The sequence below is a fragment of the Bombus bifarius genome, unplaced genomic scaffold (assembly GCF_011952205.1).
Source record: "Bombus bifarius isolate JDL3187 unplaced genomic scaffold, Bbif_JDL3187 scf7180000008216, whole genome shotgun sequence".
In the NCBI taxonomy this organism is placed as follows: Eukaryota; Metazoa; Arthropoda; class Insecta; order Hymenoptera; family Apidae; genus Bombus; species Bombus bifarius.
This window is the reverse complement of record NW_022884518.1, coordinates 224,792-249,252: the sequence shown is the minus strand read 5'-3', so window position 1 is coordinate 249,252 and position 24,461 is coordinate 224,792. Positions and strand designations below refer to the sequence as shown.

At 29.6% G+C, this 24,461-nt stretch overlaps 2 protein-coding genes across 7 annotated transcripts in view; one reads left to right on the top strand and one right to left on the bottom strand.

The window, feature by feature from the left end:
• Positions 1 to 24,461, top strand: part of LOC117211097 (HEAT repeat-containing protein 5B) — a 34,752-nt gene that overhangs the window by 367 nt on the left and 9,924 nt on the right. For 2 of the 4 annotated variants that reach the window (XM_033454684.1, XM_033454681.1), the window contains exon 1: positions 24,046 to 24,338. The exons of 1 other annotated variant lie outside the window; for it this stretch is intronic. The gene's annotated coding sequence lies outside the window, so the exon portion shown is untranslated. Of the gene's footprint in view, positions 1 to 24,045; positions 24,339 to 24,461 lie in introns of those variants that run through there. One more of the 4 variants, XM_033454683.1, reaches the window with a different exon arrangement.
• On the bottom strand, positions 395 to 17,373 carry LOC117211099 (scavenger receptor class B member 1-like). 3 transcript variants are annotated; one of them, XM_033454685.1, is made up of 11 exons: positions 17,101 to 17,373; positions 13,720 to 13,818; positions 8,030 to 8,121; positions 7,720 to 7,880; positions 7,476 to 7,620; positions 6,280 to 6,480; positions 2,782 to 2,942; positions 2,408 to 2,694; positions 1,792 to 1,910; positions 1,225 to 1,350; positions 395 to 739 (listed from the first exon to the last, which is right to left on the bottom strand). In XM_033454685.1, exons 2-11 carry the CDS (start codon positions 13,751 to 13,753, stop codon positions 479 to 481), a joined length of 1,587 nt encoding a protein of 528 aa, XP_033310576.1. In that variant the 5' UTR covers positions 13,754 to 13,818; positions 17,101 to 17,373; the 3' UTR covers positions 395 to 478. The 3 variants fall into 3 exon arrangements, with proteins under 3 accessions (XP_033310576.1, XP_033310578.1, XP_033310579.1); XM_033454687.1 differs by having other exon boundaries at positions 17,023 to 17,106; XM_033454688.1 differs by lacking the exon at positions 17,101 to 17,373 and adding an exon at positions 15,745 to 15,807.

Here is a 24,461-nt window from a genome sequence, read left to right as displayed (position 1 = left end):
ATTAGTTATGTTACATATTGGTAACATATGTATACATAAGTATATAAATCCAATATGTAACAAATAAAATACTGTAATAAAGTTTCTATATGTATACATGTGATAGAAGAAATATTATTACAATATTATTTATAACGTACGTTTAATTATGTGTAACGAAATATCAAATGCATTCCGTGGTACATCAAAAGAGAGCGTAAATTACTAAATGAATAAAAGCATGCAACGATAATATTCTGTTAGAATAATATCGATCCATATCGAGAATATTTTTAGCGCAAAACCCTGAATGTGTACTGTAACGTAGAATACCTTTTGCCGTATTCTGAGTCAATCAAAGTATGTAATAGAGAGCGTTGGTGCATTTTCCACTCATAGGAAAAAAAAACGAATATTATTATCTAATGTTAAAGTATATTTAGTTATATTAAAATAAATTTGAGCATCGTACACGAGTACTTTTATAATGTTTGGTTAGTCAGTTTTTGATAGCCGATAAAATTTGTATCGTTGTGTATTGACCATAGTGTAATGGTACTCGTAAATCGTAGCTATCTCTCCTGTCTACCGGAAGTGATTGTTGTTGCTGTTTGGTGGTCCACAATGTGCTTATCAATAATACGAACATCGTCACCCCTGCGATAGCCAATAACCATATTAATACCTCCTGCATTATTGGTCCTACTTGAAGCAGCAATCTCACGAGGAACAACAAGTCACTGGGTACTTGAGGTATTACCTGCAAATAAATTTATGAAAATATAAGTTTAAGACATTATGGTTGCTTGTAATTGGAATTGTTATAACTTTCCAATTTTAAATATGTATTTTTCGAAAAATGATTATGACTAGCGTAATATATATTTGTAGCGTAATTAACATATTAAACATTATATGTTCGTATTGAATAGACCTCGAAGCACTTGAAACCTGAATGAACATTTGTTCAATGCTATTTAGGGTTACATCTCACAATACTCATACATATCCTACTCTCATTTTATTACCACGCTTAAGTATATATAGAGAAAATGTTATCGGACAGTGTGTTAAACAGGTTTATAAAAGAGGCGATTATTTGTGATAGTATTAAGAATGTTGATCTGTCGACATTAAAGGTAGATTAAAGTAGATTAGGTAGAGCTTTATTCTACATGCCCATTGTTAATTACGAACGGTTTTACGAGCATGTTAGATGTAAAAATCTGAATGAAGAATACTCACCAGGTCACTCCAGAATAATGGTATTACTAAGTTATTAAAAATTTCAATCTGTGAATTGTACTGAACAGGATGCATAACAAGATTGATCTGTACTTTTGAGTTTACTTTCATCGGGAAGCCGATTGTCTATGAAGAAAAATGAGAAAAATATGTTCTGTTAATCATCGATTCTCAATAATAAAATTCGACTTCGGTTTTTCTTTATTGAAAACTATTCAATGGATTTAATTGCTTTGTTGATTTTTAATGGTTATTAGTACCAATCTTACGAGCACATTAAACATTATCGTTGTTCAATTAGATAACTAATAGATCGCTTTCGAATATTTACGTTATTCTCGCATATTATGGCTTTACTTGTGAAACACGGCGTAACACTTTCGTTAAGGAGAATGTGCTTTTGATAAAAGTTGCTCAAGCAGTAGCCAGCCTCGCAATACTTACATAAATTACGAAGCAAATAATAAAATCAAAGAAAGAAGCTACGTTACGTATCTTAAAACGATCATAATTGGCGAATAATTCCTCTCAAATGTTAATAAGCTAGTTGCTTAGTATTGTATTTACCGGTTCTAGAATTATCTTCGTGGTGTGTTTTTCTGGATCTGGATTAATACCTTCGATATTCTCCTGTAAACTGGGATCGGCGTGAAGAAAATGCGGTAAAGACATTGCTGCAGGGATACCTTAAATAAGTAAGATACCTTAATAACAAGTACTTTTATATATCTGTATTAGTTATTACGTTTCAATCAACGTTATAAAGAAAAAGCACTATAAAATATGTTGATCTCGATGGAAATTTCTAAGTTTTCTAACCTTTTAAATTTGTTAAGAAAGGGTATAAAAATTGTACTTAAGAAAGTTGGTTATCAGTTTCAAAAACAGTATAACAGCTACGTTCAAGAAACGATTAGTCTAATATTGTTTTATAGAAATGTTTGGTAGACACGTGGTCTAACACTCTGCATTATATGCGCAAAGTTCAGCTTTTGACATTTAATGTTAGAGTCTGGCCGATGATGTTAAGCTCACAGGTAGAAACTTTGCTATTCTGATATTTAGTCGGCGAGTCTGATTCGTGCAAGAACTTATATCATCCAACAAGCCAACGTATGGTGAGCTAGAATTGGTAAGAAATCTAATATCGCTAAGTATTCATTAGTTAATAAGAGATACGTACTGTAGTAACACGGCGTCATGTCAGATAGTCCTTTCTTTAAACATTTTCCTTTTTTCTTACAATAACACGTATTATCCGGATTTCCATCAGGAGTATCTAAGAAATTGTCTGACATGCTGTAAAGATAGCCACCTAGACCGTTTTCTGCTACCACTTCCTCTTTGAAAACAATTGGTATCGTTCTGCAGAACGCTTTCCTGAATATTCTGAATGCAGCACGTTTGTCTAGATATGCTGGGAATAATTCTCCTTCGGTGCTTCCTCTAATGAGATTACAAATAGTATTCCTGTAATGTGAAGTGTTTGCGATAATATTCAATTCCTCCACTTAACTTTTTATTAATTAATTTTTGTTGTTTTCCCTCTCCACTTACTCTGGATATGTTTCGTTTCCATTATCTTCTCGATATCCCCATTGTGACATTCCTGGACTGCCGTTGTATAATTGAATACTTAAATAACGTCCTTCTTCCTCGGTCATATTCTCATTGTGCCCGACATTCATGAGCACGACGTTGTTTCCTTCGTCATACATCTAAAAAAGTTGTCAATAAATGCTTTTCGTGAATGCACTTTGATCATCGATCAATCGCATTTTCGATATAAATGATATAATTTCACAGTTAATATAAATTTCAAACGCAAAAGCGTGAAAAATTGCGATTAAAGGTATAACAAAATGTTTAATCGCTTCTTAAAATATCGATAAACGTAATTCGAAAGAAGAAAAATAGATATTATTAAGAAATAGTATCCATTTTCTAGCATTCCCGTTGCAAATTGACAATAAACGATTAAGTTACTGGTGGAAATATTAATATTGAAGTAAGCGGAAACATCATAGATCATAGAATTATTTTTAATTATATCTTGGTGGGTTGACATTTCTCACATATTTTCTAACGATAAGGAAAACACACGTGAATAACTGTTTGTATATAAGTGAGAAATCATGCCAACGTGAATAAGAGTTACACGAAGTCGATTATTATAAAACGTGCATTGAACTTGACATGATATATGATTTGCGCTTGTTACTATATATTATGCAATTATATCGACTTATTCGAAAAAAAGCGAGATTCTTGAAATGTATTGTGCACCACCATATGACGAAAAAAGAATGGGACAAGATACATATATTAAAAACATAACTTTCTGTTGCTGAATTCTCATATGCTATTTAAACTATTCTACAATTTGAAATGATATATTTCTATATTAGTTAAAACTTAATATTTTTAATTGATCAAATTAAATCATTTTAAAAATTTTATTCTATTAAAAATAGAATTTTATGCCTAATAAGATGGGATTTTAATCATTTATGAGATATTTTTATAATTGGATATAAAAATATCCATGATATAAATTAAGTAGTTTTAAAAGTCAACGAGATTAACGATAAAGAATAACTTCCGATCAAATTCATTCGCTGAACATACTCTAGGACAACCTGTTCATGTTTACTAATATATAGTTGTTTTTTGTGCAGTTAAAAGTTGTTGACACTAACCTCGTGAACCATGAAATGCATGTTTGCACAAACAGTGAAAGGAGCAACGGCTAGAAATAATTGCGTAAACCTTCGGTAATTTGGCGTATTATACTTGCAATATGGTGCACATGTGTATATCTGATATCGCATTTGACTCATGTATTTGTGTATGTATATATATATAATGTTATATTTTTCACACAATCGTTAAATCGCGTGGAGCTTGTATGTGTAATTGACGGTTGGAAGGTGTTGATGTGATCGTGCATATGAGAGTTCTGCAACAAAAAGCTTGAAATGATTCGATCGATTCATATACAGACGAAGTTAGTTACTTGTGTCAATAACCGGTATATTATTTATTTAATTTTTTTCGTCGCTAATTTATCTCATACGCAATACGATACTGGAATTGACGCATTTGCGTCAAGTTAATCTACTCATGTCGATGGTGTTTGCAACTAATTATTGCAATCTTGTTTACAAAATTGCCCGTCTTAAATTGTTTGCAGTTTAAATAGTTTATATTTCAGATATGTCTAATTGCCGGACGTTGCTCTTAGTATTTTCATTACATCTTTTAGGATGTTATTAGCATTTGAAGTTTAGGAGAAAAAGGGGAATGCCGATTTTAACGAATTTTGACATTTTTTAGTTTTACATTTACAAAATTTTTTCGTATGCTCTTCATTTCCGTGTGCCCTTTATCACTGGATATGTCGCATTATGAATTAAAATTTTTTGAGTATTGCAATTATAAAAAATTAAAATGTACAACGAAAAAACTCTCATTAAACTCTAAAGAATGAGAAGTATTCATGTGTTATACATATGTTATTTAAAATTATAAGTGAAAGTTGAAAATGACGCAGAATAAAATGGTGTTTTATTTTGATATATGAGAAGATATGAAGCTACGACATTATAATATCTAAAAATAAATTTGCGTTTTCTGGGAAATGCTAAAACTTGATATTCTCCCTTTCTCTTGCCGAACCTTCATTCAAGGTTTCGATAAATTCAGAACTTTCTATTGTTTAGTGTTTGGTGGTAAAAGTTTCTCTTTCAGCAATGTTGTAAAAATATGTATTGATATTTGTTCTATATACAGGATGTATGTATGCTACAACTATTGCCACAATTTTTCAGTGACGATTTCATTCATCGCATTTTACTTCCAATAATCTGACAAAAAAATGTTTCAAACAAAAGTTAATCAATTTTCAAAATCAGTTTTCAGTTATTTTTTCAATGAATCGTTTTTTCCTAGAATTCACAGTTTCCAAAAAAATCAATTTGAAAAGAAATTACAAATTTTCAACTTTTGAGATGTTTTGTGCTATTAGAGTAGGAGCTTGTAGATAATATAAAATGATTTTATATAAAAATTAACTTAAAAAACATTATATTTTAATAATCTATTTATATTTACATCTTTGAGTATATAATTTTTTAATATTTTTTTTGTATTTTGTTTTTTTTACGATAAATTATAAAGCATCCTTGGCTTGTCAGGACAAGTATCGCAATAATAAGTTTCGTGTTTTTCTCCTGCTTTGTTGTGTGTACGAACACACCTTACAATCCCTTTTTGTTAGTGTTAAAATTACATGGAGCTTTCCATTTAACCGAATTTCATCACAATTAGCACGTCGAAGCTCGACAGAATCTTTTTATCTTAACCGCAACTCAATAGCTACTACTGCAAAAGCACAAAACATCTCCAAAGTTAAAAACGTAGAATTCTTTTTAAAAATAATTTTTTTGGTTCTAAGAAAGGACAGTTTGGAGATTCGTATTTTGCTCACAAAGGTCTACAAGAATCGCCTATTGAAAGATACAAAATTAAATACGCGTCAAACAGTGTTAACGGAAATCCCTGAAGAATCGTGACGAGAGTTATACCATTCACCTAGTATAGAGCAATGGTTCATGAAAAGCAAAGATCAATGACAAAACGTGACGCGTAATTGTTCGTTACAAGTGCTTTTGCGAAAGAGTTTCTTATGCATTTGATTATTCCGTTTACGAAAGCATTGGCAAAGCAATTTATAATAATGATATGTATATTGTATGATTCCTTCTGTATTTATTGCGTGTGTTTGTCTTGAATAACTAATCTTACATTTTATTAGCTTTTGTATGATAACTCTTGGAAGACTTTTCTTAGAACAGAATAACGTATGTAAGTACTATGTGATAAATATCGCACTTTAGAGTTTACTTATCATATGTATAAGTAGATTTGTTAATGTGCTTAGGTTTTCTTGAAGGTAAATCATCATTTATTCTTCCTATATTTATTTGTTTTATTAATTTTAATTTTAATTTTAACATTAATTGTTTTTATTTACAATTAAAGAAAATAACTTACCCTGTCAAGCAGCCCGAATTTGCCGAAGTTTATGAAACTTGGCATGATGTTGCTTGCAAGATGAATCAAAGTATCTTCATAGCCCCACAGATAATCGTGAACGGTTAAATGTAATATTGGTTTACTGTCTAACAAGTTTATCAGGCTATTCAAAGGGTAGTTCACAAAAAATCCAGCATCGTGCAGCGTTGAAAAGGCTCCCTGTGAGTGTTAAAAGTATAACAATACATATAAGAAAAATTAGAATCATTAATACAAACAATACAACGAATAAGAATATAGTAGGTACTAAAACTATTTTATTGATCATGGATTTATTGCATCGCGTGAGATAGTTTTGCATAAATTTAGTGCGCATTTTAAATATCATTTCAGAATAAATAATCATGGATATGTGACGTAAAGAAAATAATTTTTTAATGGAATGACATCTCGAAATTCTATTTGTAATATCGTATATTAATTGTCGTAACTGACAACAAATAAAATACTATAATTAAAGTAGTAAATCTCCTATGATGATTTATTACTGATTTATTACTGATTTATTACTGATGATTGTTCCTTTTATTAGCGAAAGCTGGATAATTATATCACGGATAACGACTTTGAAAATGTAAAATATCGTTGAACTGTTATCATAGGAATTTTTATGAATCACTGCGACTAATGATTAATTAACATTTGCTCACATAATTATAATAGGAGCATAAATTGATAATTGTAAGATTACTTCAATTAAACAGTTTTGTACTTATTCAGTATTTTGCATACTCTTAACAATAAATCAATCTCACGTTAAAGAATATGGTATCGTAAAACTATCAAAGCATTTTCAAAATTGATCATTTCATGTCAATGCTTAAGCATTATTGAAATGTGACCATCAATAAAAAAAATGAACATATAATGTTCCCATATAAACCTTACTATCGGTAAGCTTCTCATCCTATACATTTTTATTAGTATCTTTCTTTGTAGTTGTACACAACCATATTAATTAAATGAACTATTCTCTCTGAAAAACTTTTAGAATTTCTTACTGGAATTTTTGAATGCTTACCGTCAGAACGTTAGAATGATTGAAATGTTGTATGCGAAACCATATTATGACGATCATAATTAATTGATTAATTACTCATACATTTGTAAATAATAACATTATCCATCGATTTATGAATTTATTATTTACTTACCAACATGGGTATGTTTGGAGCAAACACCGTATCTACTTCCGGATTGCCAATCGACAGTTCTGGTACATACACTATTTTTCTCTTTGGAACGTACGAAATCGTGTTGTTCTCGTACCAAGTGACATTTGTGTTTTCTAAAATTTCTCTACGAGTGAAGAGAAAAAATCAATTATGAATAGTTTGTCAAAATGATGAATAGTCTATCTAACTTATAAAATGAAATGGAAAAATTTGTATTAATTACTGGTAGACGTAGGGGCCAACTTCTTCAACTTTTAACTTTACTCCGCCTTCAAGAAATTCTTCCGCATTTGTGATATTGAATATGTATATTTTCATGTAAACATCTACGATAGGCTTCCTCCATAGTTCAAAAATCAACGAATTCGGTGTCATTCGAAGTTCCTGAAACAAGTTTTTGCAATTAGCACGATGGTTTGTTTTCAGACAAGCTGAGTAATTTTGTTTCAATGTCTCGAGAATTGTCATAGAAACTTATTTACGAATTTTAAATTACAATTTCTACGAACATGGTATAATTTAGGTACACTTACTTGATTTAATATTAATTTCATTGGATTGATAGTACGTAGAAGGCAAGCCAAAATGCTGCAACTGATGCCTACTGAGAAGAATATTATGCATTCTGTAATAGAAAAGAAAAATGATTAATAAAATATTTTTAACTTTTTTGTTAAACAATCTTTTTCATAGGAAAACAAATATAAAACTAGTATTTTATGTCTGTCTCTATCTTTCATATGATAAGTTTTACAAAATAAAAGTTAAAACATCTATTATATTAATACTTTTCCGACATAAGTAGGTTAGTCATTTTTTATACAAAATCTTGAGCTGCATCGATTAATGTATTAAGAAATATATGATCCCATTAAAAAGAAAACAAAGTTGACCTCCACATGATCTTTACGCGTCTACCTACAGAAAAACTAATTGTAATATTAAAACATGCCCGCCTTGAAGCCATTTATCCTTTATCTGAAACATTTTTCAATATAATTAATGGTGTCGAAAATATTTCAGCTTAAGGGTAATTCTCGTGCAACAACACTATATGCAAGTAATTTTTATAAATTTTTTTCGAACCAACCATTGGTTATATGGGGCTAAACGTTTATGGGATATAAATAGGGAGTTTTAAATGTAATTTTCTTATTCCAGTTTCTTTTATCGTTTATTATATATTAAACAAGTCTCGTGATCATCTTTAACAATAGTTACGTTGTTGGCGTGCAGAATAGCATGCGTTACTATCATCAGAATGCAAAAATTAAGAAATTTTCTTAAAATTAGATAGCTTATGTGATTGAATCTATTTTTGAAAGATAAACGAAAAATTTGGAAGTTCTAGCTTTTTAAAAAAATTGACTTTATTTGGCAGATAAATGAAGTTTATATTGTTCGAAAAAATATTATAAATAAATAATCAAGTAAAAATTTGAGGTTCAATCCCTGGATTGTAACAAAAATTTGTAACAAAGTGAACGAGTTTTGTCCAAAATTGACTAATCAATTTGTTTTTTAGTTATCGTACACGCCAGTTTAAAAAGTTATTAAACGTAACAGTTTAAAAAGTCAATGAACAATAAAAAGAATTGAAAGGAAAAACATAACATTTTTATTTCAAGACTATATTTACATCCCAATAACGTCTAGTCCATATAACTAGTAGCTAGTCTAAAAAAAATTCATAAAAATCACTTGCTTTTATTATTGTTACACGGAAATCGTCTGCCAGATAGGTAACTCAGTCTGCATATTACATAAATGTAATAATTTATTACGAATCACAAATTTATTGTTGAATGCCAGAAATGACGATTGGTCCAAGTTCTAAAATTCTGGATTATTTACATATGTCTGTCACTCTACTGATTATGAAAATCAAACTTATAAACATAATTCATTAAATTGGAAGAGAAACTAACAAGTACATATATTTACATCATATACAGATTAAATTAAAACATATGATAATTCGTTCAATGATTGCGTTTGAGATATGTAAATAATATATTTCACATAAAAGTGTTGATAGGAGTGCGAGGAGTACAATATACATATCTTCTTTTTGCAGTTGTATTTTATTACTCTATAAATATTAATAACAATTCTATCCATTGGATAGTTAATCGCGAATAAATCTTGCGTCAATAAACTGAACAAGAAACTGAACAATATCAGATAATTTTCAGCTTTTTGTTGCATTATAACGTAAGTGCAATGTCAAGTAGTTGTCATTTATATTTCTTAATCGAACCTTGAATTTTTTAAACGTCTTTTTTTGACCATAGTACCACCGATGATCAACATAATAACATGCTAGGGCAATTTTGATCTCTTGAATTAACTAAATCTTAAGATGATTATGAATGATACATGAAGAATTTATTATGCAAGTTATGACGCATGTATTTACGTGTATGTAATTTCTCCTTTTAATACTGGAATTCGATTATGAATTTGATTTTCAAGGAATTCTTTGTATTGGAGAGCAATTTATAGGATGCGTATTTTGGATAAAGTGATTAACGTTGCAAATTTTTTTTGGAACAGATTTGAAATGTCAAGATATAAATATTATTGATAATCGTCAATCATGTTCTACGGTACGTTTTGTGATTCGCACTATCCTGCTTACCTTGACTCAAATTCAACATTAAGTAACATATAAACCTAAAAAAAAGGACCAGTTTAAAAACGATTTCTTCGGTTAGGTGGATGGTAAAAGTATTACGTAAATGGTGGATGGTAAAAGTACGTAAATTGCAGGTAATTCATGGTTTGCTAAAAATTAGGGTGTCCACGAAGTTTCGTATCGTTTTATTGTTACACTGACAAAAAGTTGGACAAATTGGGTCGACGATTCTTCCTGGGGAGGTTTTCTTACATTGTATGAATATGCAGAAATACGTGAATCACGCGCAATACGTTTTATGAGCGATTACAGTGATTCTAGCAAATTAATTTCCACTTATGAATAAATGACGTATGTAAGTATCGAAAGCATCTCGTCCCGGAATTTAAGTGTTGAATATATGTATTACAGATTACAATATTATTTCCTAAGAGAAATTATTTCATTTTGGAGATTTTGAACATTTATAGTGATATGTAATGAAATATTTTATTTACAACTTTAGACTTATAGTAATTTACAACTTGATAATTGTAAAAGGTTGTTTGCTGTTTGTTTATTGTAAAAGATAATAAGATGCACTGAAGGTTAAAAAATTTATAGATTCGCTCAATTTATGATTTATTGCTTTTTAAAAAGAAGAGAAACAAAATAAAAATAGTTGATTCCGTTCCAACGAACTTGTCAATATACCTATCCTTTTTACTACGATAGTGTCATTTTTTTTTTATTACAGACAAATACGACAGACGAGTAAACAAGACGAAAGTTATTTTTATCTAGCCATGGTAACGTAATACTGAAATTATTCTAGATAATGAAGTACTGACTTACTACCAATGCGCTTTTAATATTCCTAAACAAATTAAAATTTGTTTCTCTGGATCCATCTATTTAATTGGTTATTTTCTTAAAAGTATGCAAATTTATAGCTTGCATAATATAGATAATTAAAAATATATTCCTTAGTAGAATAGATATTCATAGTTATTTATTTTAAAATAAGTAAAATTATTATTACTACTGTGTTAGTATTAGCTTCCTAAAGCTCTATAAAACAATATGAGGCATTGTCATGTTTGTACATAGCTGGAGTTGCGAGGTCTCGCGGGTCTGTCTCATACTGTCTGTACTCTGTACTCTGTAGCTACATAGCTTAACAAAACGTAATTGTAACGCGTACCATTGGGAGCTACTGTGTGTATACGAAAATGGCGTGTGTGTTTATTTACAGCGACATAGCGAAAGTAATGTATGCAAATGTCATTATGTATGAGCTAATAATTGCTACGATGGACAGATGTCATTTACTTTTTTAGTTTAGCGACGTGATTTGAATGAAGAACAATTAAAACGATAATCGGTGACAACATACGTTATTACATATGTAATCTCGATATGTAAACCTATCATGAATAGAGAAATGATATATTATATATGTATATCATTACATATTCAATGTACTAATGGAATCAGGATGTTGTGTTTGTTATTGCTATTGTTTTTCACTAAACGCATAAAATTTTAATTTACAAACTAGGAAAATGTAAACGAAAGTTGCATATGCAATATCAAGAATTCAAGAGATAAAGTTTGTCAACTTCAATAGAATTCAGTATTTTCTGCACGGAGTCCTTATTCAACTAAACATAACCAATTCCCAATACAGTAAGAATTAATCCTTGACCTAAAGACTCTGGCCATTCACAAATCAAAACAGTTTGTCGGAAATATCATACCAGCCATTAGTTATGACTATTCACGTATATCTACGTAAAAGTATTATAAGAATCGAAATTTGTTAGTTGTATTGCCATTCATATTGAATCATTATGTTATTTTGTTTCGAATGATAAAAAAGCGATGAATGAACACGTAACTTTTTTTTAATAATAATTCGATGTTTTTAATGGAAGGAGGAGGTAAAACAGGAGGAAATTAGTGGAATATAAAGTATTCGAATAAAACGATAAAGACAGAATTATGATGTAAAAGTATTTTAGTCAGAATTTAACGAAGTATTAACAATTAAACTAGAATCACGAAATTCATTATCTCCAGTTCTTCCGATCGAAGTATACTAATTGATAAGTTTGGATTATGTATGAAAGTCTCTGACATGTCGTGCAACATTATGGCGATAAATGTCTCATTAATAAAAAGTAAAAGGTTCCTCTTATCTCAAATATCATACAAGATCTCAAATATCATAGATTTTTTATTTAGTAAAAAATTCAGCGTGACCTACCGATCATTCAAGACAAAGCAGGAAGGTATTTGTGTTGAGGTCAAAATCATGCTATCATATTAACATTCCTTGACTTTCTTTAGAAATGAAATTCAGCATGTACATTTTTCGAAAGTCTCTTACGAAACTTCGGTATTTTATTACCGGTTATACACGTTTGAGTAGTTTTTCAATGGCCGAGAACTTTAAACGGTTACCAAAGTTGATACTAGTTAATATATGTTAATATATGACATCCCGAATCATCGAAATCTCAAACCATTTTCAATGAAGGAACTTTTTTGACGGACTATTTATTAACATTCTATCCGTTAGATGCTTGTTACACATAACAGACAGTTAAAGTGAAATACATACGCATATGTCTCAAAGTTCTTTTATCTACTTTTTGACTTCGTTTAACTCGGTTCTCTTTGATTCATCAAAAATTGTTTTCAAAGCCTCGATTACTTAATATTCTCGAAAAGTGATATGTTTATATCCTAATACTTATGGAATATGCCATAAAAATTTATGATGTATCCAATGATCATAAATGATTATATAATTATATAACTAATTTAAGATTACGGAATTAACGTCTAGAAACCAGAAATGAAATCTAAACCGTATTTGATTTTTGTCTGACGAGTTAAAACATCAACTATGGAACGCCTAACTGAAAATAATTATTTATACTCTATAAGGTAAAAAGAAGAAATAGAGGCTGACAAAAACAACGTCGAAGGAAAACAGGAAAATAAGGAAAAGGTATAATCATTTCGTGCAACACTTCTGATGTTTTTTCCATATTATTATTTTCATGTAATTCATATATTTAGATAATGAAAACATATTGTTAAAACTTGATCGAGGTTGCGATCGAGCATTCGCAGCGAGTAACAAGTTTTTCTACGTTATAGATCGCTGTCTGGTATTAATAGTAACAGAACTAAAAAAATTTCAAATTTGGTTTTATTGAATAGAACGTTTATATTATGTTATACGTCTATATTATATATTACTTTTATCGTGTAATACGGTATATTTATAATTTCATCAGATATGTGTCCTCGTCAAAGGGTAAAATTATTACTTGTGCCGTTATCACCTTGGCCTTAACTGTACAGCAACACTTTCAGTTGTTTTGTGACGCTACAAATGGAAGCTTGCATTGCTTTCGCAAATAGTGGCATATCATGTGTTAAGCAAGCCTTATATGGCCTTACGAAAATTTCTTTGTAAATATTAAAAAACCACTCACAATACCGATTGTTGACATATTTATAAAATACGATATGCTTAATGATACTTATTGATTGACGTATGCATATATACACGTACATACGATTACTCACTTTTAAATTGCGGCAGCGGGTTTGTGAATTTCATGGTTGCGACCTGGTTTTCGCGTGTCTCGTTGCCTTACTTTTTTCTGTCTCCTTGATCGTAAAATTCTGAAACAGAGGGATTGCTTTATTATAGCGCCTTATTGATCAACTCTGTAACCCTAATTCAATAATACGATAATTTGTTTTCATTCAGGTACGAAATAGGAAAGAATCTCTTTTTCTCATAAGGATTGGAAAAATTTTTGTTACAGTCTCATTTTCGAGGTAATAATATTTAAGCATGTAGCACAAGTTTTATTAGTCTTACTATTATATCTTGTTCCTACTGTCATAATTACTAATTTAATATTTTATAAGATAGGCGGAATGTACAAACATACTCATCTGAAGAAGTATACGTTTCGAACATACTATTCTACTAGGAATAATGTGATTATATAGTACGGGAAGTTTAGAAAGACATGTGCAAATACGGTACATATATCTATTCGACAAAGTCTGACTGGGAAAATAGATCTAGAAACATGTTAAAATTACGTTCAAACTATACATATACATATTCCAAGTTTGAAGCGGAATTTCATCTTAATTTGTCAAGGTCATTGACACGTGCGTGTTATTTGCGCAGCTATTCACACACCTATGAACAAAATAACCTTTTTTTTTGGCGGTAGAATTTTTCATCCTCGAATTTTTATTCCTTTCCTGTTTTTCTTATACATATTTAATGTATCTGGTGACTTAGGCGTTTGAATATAATTCGAACATCTACATGGTAGATTGTAGATTTTTATCGGTAATATATATCGAGAATTTGCAATGATAATAATACGACAGTAACCATTTACAGTAAGTAATTGCAGCAACATTATGAATAAAAATGTTCTTCGGGACTTCTATTATTAATAAGAATAATTAATTATTTTATGTCGAACGAACAGCAAAAACAGTTGATAAATTAATTGGACGAATTTTGAATTCATAAGTTAATAGCTAGTGTGTCTTGTAATTTTTAAATATGAGAGCCGAATCATCGAGATGTCATAGATAAATGATCATCAAAATCAACGAATCGATAAAGGTTAAAAAAGAACTTATATAGGCGTTGCTTTGTGATTTAATTAATACGTTGATCTAGCCAAAACCTTTGGTTAAAAACTTGGGAAAAATTCATATATAATTTATGATTCACGCATAAACCTTCTCTGGTTCTCCTTCTTTTCTTAAATTATTTGATAAATTGGATGTTTTCTCGCTATATATTTTCTTCAATATTTGCATAAAAGACTTTTTTTTTGTTTTCTAGATATGATAAAATATATCATAAAGAAAATGTCATTTCTTTCTGATTTTAAATATTACTTTTTATGTAATACAATCGGAAGATCGTTGAATATGTTCGCATCTTGCTTCTTTTATAACTTTTTTCCGACTCTGTGATTAGAATTATATTATAAAACAACCGATATTTATAATTATTTTATTGCTATTAATCATAAACATTTGTGATTCGAAAATACTATAAATATCACATTTGACGTCAGTTGAAATATTTCTTAAAACAACTCCAAAGCGTAACTAAAAAAAATTTGTGAATAGGTAATAAACATTTCTTTACCGCTGTAAATAGCACAGTAACTCTGATAATAAAATCCGCCTAGGATATAAAAATGTTCGTTAATATCTCAGATAATGGCATGGCATGACATTCTCAAATTTTGTCAGTTTCTTAAATCATATTTTCCTTTTTATAGCCTTTGACGTCATTAAAAAATGTAAAGCTTTTTTTACCTTCGATATGAACTGATGGAATCAGGTAGTCGTTAAATTATTGTCTCTAAAATATTCGCACGCAAGAATACAAATTATGCTTGTTAACTCGTGAACATTTGACAATCAAAATACACTAATAATAGAGTAGGTAATAGTAGAGTAGAGTGGTTTGTATTTCGAGTACACAAATATACTGTGTTTAATTCGGACGAACTAATAAAACTAAATTTAAGTGTTGGGAACTCTGTTAAACATTACTGTGATCTAATTCGTCTAGTGATTTCAACGCCTGGTTAAGAACTCTTTATGTTGAGAAGCATGTACACCAACATTTGTGATCTGGAAACTTGATAGAAGGTTATCTTCCCTTAAACATTTACTATCGAAGTTTCACATTTAGGCAAAACGAGTATTCTAAAAGGATTCAATTAACACCTTTATCCATCGTTTTGAATGTAAAACGAGGTACAAATTTAGTAAAGATATTCTCCACACCTTCCTTAACTAAGGATTTATTCCTTTTTTCCCGGTGGAGTACACCAAATTTCTGACCGAATGAAACGCTAGTAGATTGAATGTTAAAAATTTTAACGGTATTTAAAACATTATCCTTATTTAGAAAGCAATAAGGAAACAAGATAGCACAAGTATTATGAACTTACGTAAATGAAATAAAGTCTGAGCACTAAACATGTCTATTGACCACATATTTAATTACATTTTTAAAAGGGAATTTTTTGTTTTGAACACGTAATTTCAAATTAACAGTTTAAATAATTTCAATTTTTCAACAGTTAAATAAATTCACATAATTTTCGAGTTCTGTATTTATAATGATTAATTATGAAATATAACTTATAACGTAGGCGCTATTCACTCATATTTGTTTATATCCCTTTTAATTTCACAAATGTAAGCGTAATTTTCTAATATCGCGCACAGTTATTAACATGATGACATAATAAACAAGGTGATCCGAGTAGGTGATCTGTCATCTTTCAAGTACGCATCTTGCATTAATATCGAAGTATAAAGCGAAAGAGAGTGCATATGCAGAATGAAACGTGTCGTGAGTACCTATGAAGCATCTCTTGGTGGAATCAGAGCTACCAAGCTGTTCGAAGAAAATATATTCTGCATACTTAATAACTCCAGCATACCTTGATGTTAACAATTTTTATGATCTTTACCCGCTGTTTCTTAGCATAGAAGTTCGTAGTTTCTCGCCTTGATACGACTGTTCTTAGAAAACGATTCATAAAAAGTATATGAAATATATATCTTCATATTTGGAAGAAAATGATTATTCATTATATTGTAAATAATTAGTGGCTTCATGTGAATTTCAATATAATTCTAATTTATTATTTTATCTATCTACACAATGAATCTCTACGAAATTAGAAAACACATTACGTTATTTGATTGTTAATTAGCCTCATCATTTTTGATTCTTAATTTATTGTATTATTTCGGGTGCCGCATTGTTTTAGCCAATCAGGCAAAACTTTTCACATAATACGACGAACATCTTACCACATGCAAATTTTGTTATTTGTTGCGGACCGACTAAAATTTGGAGAGAATAAAATTGTAGCACATCACTTTACTTACTGAGTTAGAACTTTAGTTCTAACAGGTCGTACTAATTCGAAGGTATAACGCACAGAGTAACAGAAACAACATGTATCACAGTTCCATCTTTCCTGTGCGATTCGGAATTTCGTTGTCAATAAAAAATAAAACTACACGTAGTTTGTTTAATGATCAAATTCGCGGCACGAACACGACATGAAAATTCGTAACTACTCCAACAAGACACTTTATATCGTTTGCCACTATACATTCCCTCCCTATCTTGCCATTAGTGAGCACGAGTCTTGTGTTCACTCTGCTTTATACTGTCTCCTGATCACTAACCCCCATACGACGCCAATGAAGACAACGTCTACGATTTCTCTCGTTCCTCGGACATCAATATACTGATAGGGCGCGATGTCTGGTATATAAAAAGTGATATAAAAATTTCTAATTTTATTAAAATATCAAATTAATTTCTAGAAATAATTTGCTTTGGATTAAATTTAGAAGACTCGATTCGTAAGAATCTGTACATGTTAAAGTTTGGTATTTTGTGATCAAGTTATTTTTCTTTCTGCATTGAATTTTAAATCAAATATGACTTTCATCGGTTTTCCTGTTCTTTAAGCAAAAATAAATTATCTTTATTTATACACTGCTGGAAAAAAGTTGCGGACTTTGTTCCAACTTTTGCAAACAAAGCTTGCAAAAAATTTACAAAAGTAATAAATATTTAGATTTTCTGGAAGAAAATTCTTTGACGCCCTGCTTAATACTGAGCATTATGTAGCATTGGAAACATGGTCAACTTGTTTTTTAAAGTGAAAATTGAATAACATCTCTCATACTAAAAGCAGACTCATTGCTCGATTCAAAAAACGGAAGGAAGGTATTTATCGCTATATTAGGAAGTGTATATAATTAGTGAAATATTTATGGTAAACAATTAGTAAAGAAGTGTAATTAGTAAAACATTTAGTTTTATAATATCAAAATAAATATTTTAAATAAGAATATTTAAATAAACACAATTATACATTTATTAAAATAGATATTTTACAATATCAAATATTATTATCATTAATGTAGACAAACAAAATATTTTAAATACTAAGAAATGCATTTTTAGTAAAACTAGAAATACAGAGTGTATCAAAACTATATGTCGTACCATTGTAATAACATTCTACATCTCTGGTTTTATGGAGATTAGATAGTAAAAAAGGAACTGCAAAATTAAACACCTTGACCTAGAAATTCAAAGCCGAATCTTTTTGGTCTCTATCATGTTCCATTCATTGGGAAGATAAAACTTGTCAAAAGAACCATTATTCACAGTTGAATCTCTTGAAAAATCCTCTAAATTCTCTTGAAAAATAATATTGAGATTCCAGTTCTTATTGTTGGACTAACTTTTTCGACTCCTTTATATTTTTATACATTCTTTTGAATTAATTTGTTTCAGACGTATAAACGTCTAAAGATTACATAGGTAATCTTTAATAAATTCTCTTAAAAAAATTAAAATATTTTTACATGTATCCATGTATCCACGTTCAGTATCCCAGAATGTAGATCCTTCTTAAAAGTATACTTTCAATGCCATTCTTTAATTGGTTCATTGAACCTATCAGTAATTCAGAAGGAAAGGTATTCAAAATTATTGACAAGCCGGTGGATTAAATAATTTGAGAAGACGCATAAATAATCATTCAAGGTTAAAAATCACTAAAATTCATTCTAACCAAATTAACAGTATCAAAATCAAAGAATTAGATTTAATCACGATACCCAATTAGATATAGTGACATAATATTCTAACTTTTATTTAGATATATTTTTATTTATTTATATATTATATTTTTTTATTTAGATGTATACATATAGGGCAAGTCAATAAGCTGTTTAAAATATCTTATTGCTTATCAAATTGAAAATAGAAAGTTTTCTATATAAAATGAATTGCATTCAAAAAGATTGTCTTTAATGAATGCGTTTTTATCTATTCTTTCAGATTCTTTGAAACATTGAATAAATTATTTCTACTTGTTTCTTTCAAATTCTGGAGAACCTTAAATTTTCTGGGATAAAACTGCATATTCTTATTAGTGAATCGATAAGAGAATGAATTTACTTATATCAAGGTGATCCTCTGTTAACCTTGAACCTCAAAACGAAAGTACATTACAAGTGACAATATTACCTGCTGCAGAAGTGATAAATTTATCGGGAACTCGCCGGCCTTACTTAAATTTTACTGGTTCTATTTGATTTTGATTGTATTTGCTTAGGCTAATTCTACACTGATAGACAATTTCCCGCAAACACGTATCGTAGACAATCATCGTAAAAAATCCGCAAAAAGACAGATACTGATTGGCTGCATCATGTTTCTGTGGACAATTGTCTGGCAATGTAGACAGCTTCACTTGTGAATACAAACCGAACTGTGACTTACTGGAAATCTATATTAATTTTTTGACTCATAATGTCCCACCCATATGTATGTAATGTCTACGTTATCATGACTTGACAAATTGGACAGTTCATCATTAATACTGGTAACTGGTCTCAAATCTTTTCTCTTTCTAATTATTAAATACATAAAGTATAATCTGTCTAAATTAATAATGAACTTTTAAATTCATTAATTTCAACAATGAAATTCGATGGAAAGCAATACGCGATCGTTTCACGACAACCGAAAAGTTTTTATGATATGTATATATGAAAAGGAACCCTAAGGACTCTTTTTAGAGACAATCAATAATATTGCCAATATTTCAAGATTCTTAACGGAAATGCAGTTTGTCAATAAATATTGACAATATTATATTGACAGTACATATTGATCCTTTTAGTTGAGAACCTTGAAATGCTGGCAACATGTATTGATAGCCTGAGGATACCCTTAATGATATAATGATAATCTTACGTGCAGTTCGCTTCTGTTGAAACGTAATTACAACAGATCTACGATAAACATATGTATGTGTTTTCGGCATACCATTCGATGACGTATATTACTTTTTACCACTGCATACGTCAAACTTTTTTCAAGATGTCTGATGATGAACCTGTAAAGGATATAATAATAATATGTATCGTGCTCTGTAAGAATCGCTTTAAAATTTTATGTCGTATAGAAAACGTCTAGCTTTAGATTTAAATGTTAATTTCTCTTAAAATCGATTTGAGGTATTTCTGTAGTACCATCAAGAATAACTATTCAACGAAATCAGGTTTTGCTGATATGAGAATTAGAATCTGACATTATGATGGAAAAAGTTCATAAATATTTAATGACGAATGTGAATTTGGTGAAATATTCCACTTACCTGTTAGACAAAGCATAACTTGCTGGAAAATATCAATACTAAATAGTATTGTATAATAATAGTACACCACTTATTTTATTACAATTTATTCGCAATTATGACCCACTTTAATTCAATTAACGAAATCCAAAATATTCTGGCTACTTATTGCCATCGATGATTATACTAACACATGTTTTACCGTCTTTAACAGCAAAGATAGTTTATCACTGCACTCTCGATCATAAAGCTAACGAGTCTCTTGACAATGTTGCTAGTTATTGCCGTGAACCATAATAATCAGTGTCATCATTTCCTTTTATTTTCTTGGAGTTTCCCGATAACTTTTGTAGACCACGAGCAACACGAATGCTACTTTCATTTCAATGTTTATACAGTGACATTGTATGTATGCCGGATTAACGTGTTTTAAAAAATAATTTGTAAATTAAGCCATGCCTGTAACAGCAATACACAGTGTGTTCCATTTATTTGTAAACATGTGTAAATATGTAAATATTTCGAAAACTATGCGATACGAAGAAATGTTTGAAACAAATGCTGCACGATGGTAAAGAAGACATGTCATATCGCTATTTATCTTACTGTGCGACGACCTTGAAAATCTCTGTACATGTCACGTTTATGTTTTTAAACGGCAACTATAGTCTTTTATTACATATTCTTCAGATATCGAAGCGTTTTCAAAACGCTATTTATTTGTAACTTTCTCATAAACTACTATCGAGATACTAATTCTTAAGAAGGATACAAAATTGTATACCTTTTAATGGTAGACGCATAGGAGGAAAAGCGACTAATTGCTTTAAGGATAGAATTTGACATACACTTATTTTCTAGAGCCACTATAATGTACAAAGCCCGACCGAGTAACCACCCCGTTGTTTACAATGGATAACGTTAAGACCCTGATGACGCATCATATTTGAAATTTAATGTCTCGATAGTAATTTATACGAAAGATGCAAGTAGGTAGTGTTCTGAAAACGTTTCGATATCGGCTTCAAGAATATGAAATAGAAAATATAGTTGCCATTTAAAAATAAAGATCTTCATAGATCTTTTTAAGATCATTGCAAAATAAATATCGATATGAAATGCCTCCCTTGATATTATATAACGTTCGCTTCAAACATTTTTCCGTATCGCCTATAGTTTTCGAGATATTAAGATGTTTATTTAGGCATTTCCAGGTATTACATTTCCAGTTAAATGACACACACTATATGATAAAAGGGACAAGTAGTAGCGGGAAAGTTATTTAAATCGTTGCACAAATCGCGATCGATAAAGCTGGCAAAAACTATTAAAATATGTATCATGGAAATAGGATATGATGTAATAATTTCTAGGTTCGTATAACATGATTAGTGATATTGTATGCATTTAGGAGTGAGAGTTTTCTGCTCCATTTCATTCAGTTTCGTAATAAATAATGTAATTGATTTTCGTAATTTCCAAGATTCGGAGCAGACGAGTAGCGTCACAGTTACCGCAGCAAATTACTGCTGCGTTTGCGTATTTAATTTTTGTTGAAGTCTATAAGAGCGTTTTGCATTAATTTCCCGCCTAAGATTTGCATCCCGCGTGAACTGATTCGCATGAATTTATGCTATCCTCAAACGGCAAATTGTCGCGGAGGTGACGCTCGTCTTTACCGAATCTAACTCTTTCTAGTTATCCACATATTGTCGCATCATAACAAGGGGTAATAGCTATTATTAGTCTGCGAATGTTTATTGCAATTTGATAGTTTTACGGTAATTAAAGGAATAAACTTTTGATCAAGATTTGTTCTTATTATACTTTACTTCTTAGAGTACTTTTTAAAAATAATTTATACAGCTTTACATTATATGCGTTTCAAATTTCCCATAAATGCATAAACACTCACAGTTTAATTATTATGTTTGCTCGAGTGTCGAGACACTAGATGAACGCAAAAAAGTAATGTACTGGTGACGTGAAATCCGTTGATATATTACTTACTGATACATGCAACTATGATAATTACGCATCTGTGGTTTAACGATCTTGGGACATTCAAATAAAAATCTAGAGGAGAGACAATCTTTACTCTTTTTTTTTAGAACCTCTTAGTATCCGGAAAAATATGCAAAAAGTTATAATTAATAAAAAGTAGCAGAAGAGAACGCTACCTTCTACGATTGCAAGTACTTCCGTCGTTTATATAATAACCGTTTATAAATCTGAGTATTTGCGAACAGTGCATTATGCATTATGGAGACTAATGAAAAAAATGTAACTTCATCACGATTCATATTTATAAAGTAGCTTACATACATACGTATATTACATATATTAATCCTCAATTATCATGTATCTACGTAGATGTGTGACTAACAGCTTTGTTTCGCAGAATTGACTTTCCTGTTATGAAATTAATTTTAACAAGCGTTTCCAAAGAAAAGATGAATACTTTGTTTACTTCTATACATATTCCTAAAAAGCTTTATGTATAAAAAATCTTACGAATATCCAAAATGAAATGTTTTGGTGATATGGGCTTACCGTGGTAGAGAAATAAAGGATCCTTTTCTTTTTTAAATAAAGTAGTTTGACTGATGAAATGTTCAAAAAATATGCTTATACATTTTTCTGCATAAATTAAAGACAGAAGGAGTGATGCAATTTTTTTCGAATAATTTATCAGCGCTAGGATACTAAAGAAAAAAAAAAGGTAGTAGTGATACGATCATTAATGTTTGCCATTATCAGTGGACGTATCATTAACTGTGAAATTACTGTGACAAAGCATTAATTCAAAACATACATACATAGTATATAGATCGTACATTTCTTTACTGAAGGATATTAATGTTATAATTATCCATGAGATCCATTATGTTGAAGTTATTATGACTGAATGTTGATAATATTGTTTGAGTTCTTTCGTGAAAAGCGTACATCCCCCCCCCCATGACTTACAAACGTGAATTTATAGCGCATATACGTGTTCCAATTGATTTTTAAACGTCATGCAGTAAATACAAAATTGCATTCAGAAAATTTTTAATCAGTATGTATACGTTATAGATATGTATGTAACACAAAAATATGTATACATCTGACAATGATTTGTAATAAAAAGCACTTTTCACAAGTGCGAATTTATTTACGTCAATATCCTTAAAAATAATTTTCAGCAAATTAAATTTTGTACTACTAGGAATCATATAAGAAAAGATTATTTTTATTATTAAAAATACATACTACATCTGAATATAGACGTATACTATAAACAGTATGATAAACTGCATGTGACATAAAGTAATAAATTAATTTGTTTATAAATTCAATATTAGTTGTACATATAGATTGAGTATGTTATAAATAATAATTAAATAATATATAAGATATATCTATATATTAGCTTCCATACATAGAAAAAAATTATTAACATTTTATATTTGTTATAGTAAAAAATTTTTTGATAATATGTTTCATAATTACCATTTTTCCATTTAACATGATTTGTTATTTAATTAATTTTATAATCAATCATCAATTTTATAATCAATATAATCAATAATCAATCTAACATGGATGATATACGAACATAATAAAAATACGTCAAGTAAGCAGTCTTAATAATTCTTTGTCAATGTTTCTCTTCCAGATGATTACGATCTACCCTAACCTAAATCAAGTTAAGATTTGTCAATTACGTGGAAAAATTGTATCTTGCTGTACCCATTTATATAAATTGTTGAAAGGTGTTAAATACTGACTGACATGGTGTTTATAAAGTGATTTATTTTGCATCGTTTTATTTTTTAATGTGAAACGTAAATAAATACGAATACCAACAGTTTTACGTTGATGAAATGGAGTGATTACAAATATATTATATAAAAAGAAATAGAAAATTATGTTATTTCCTGTATACTGGTGATATCGGCAATATTTCTGGTATTTAATTATATATTTTTATCAAATTTTAGTATTAATATTTATGTACTGATAAATAATCTGTTTGTTTCTAATACGTGATAAAAATACATATGTATATTTTATGAAAGAGAGATATCAGAT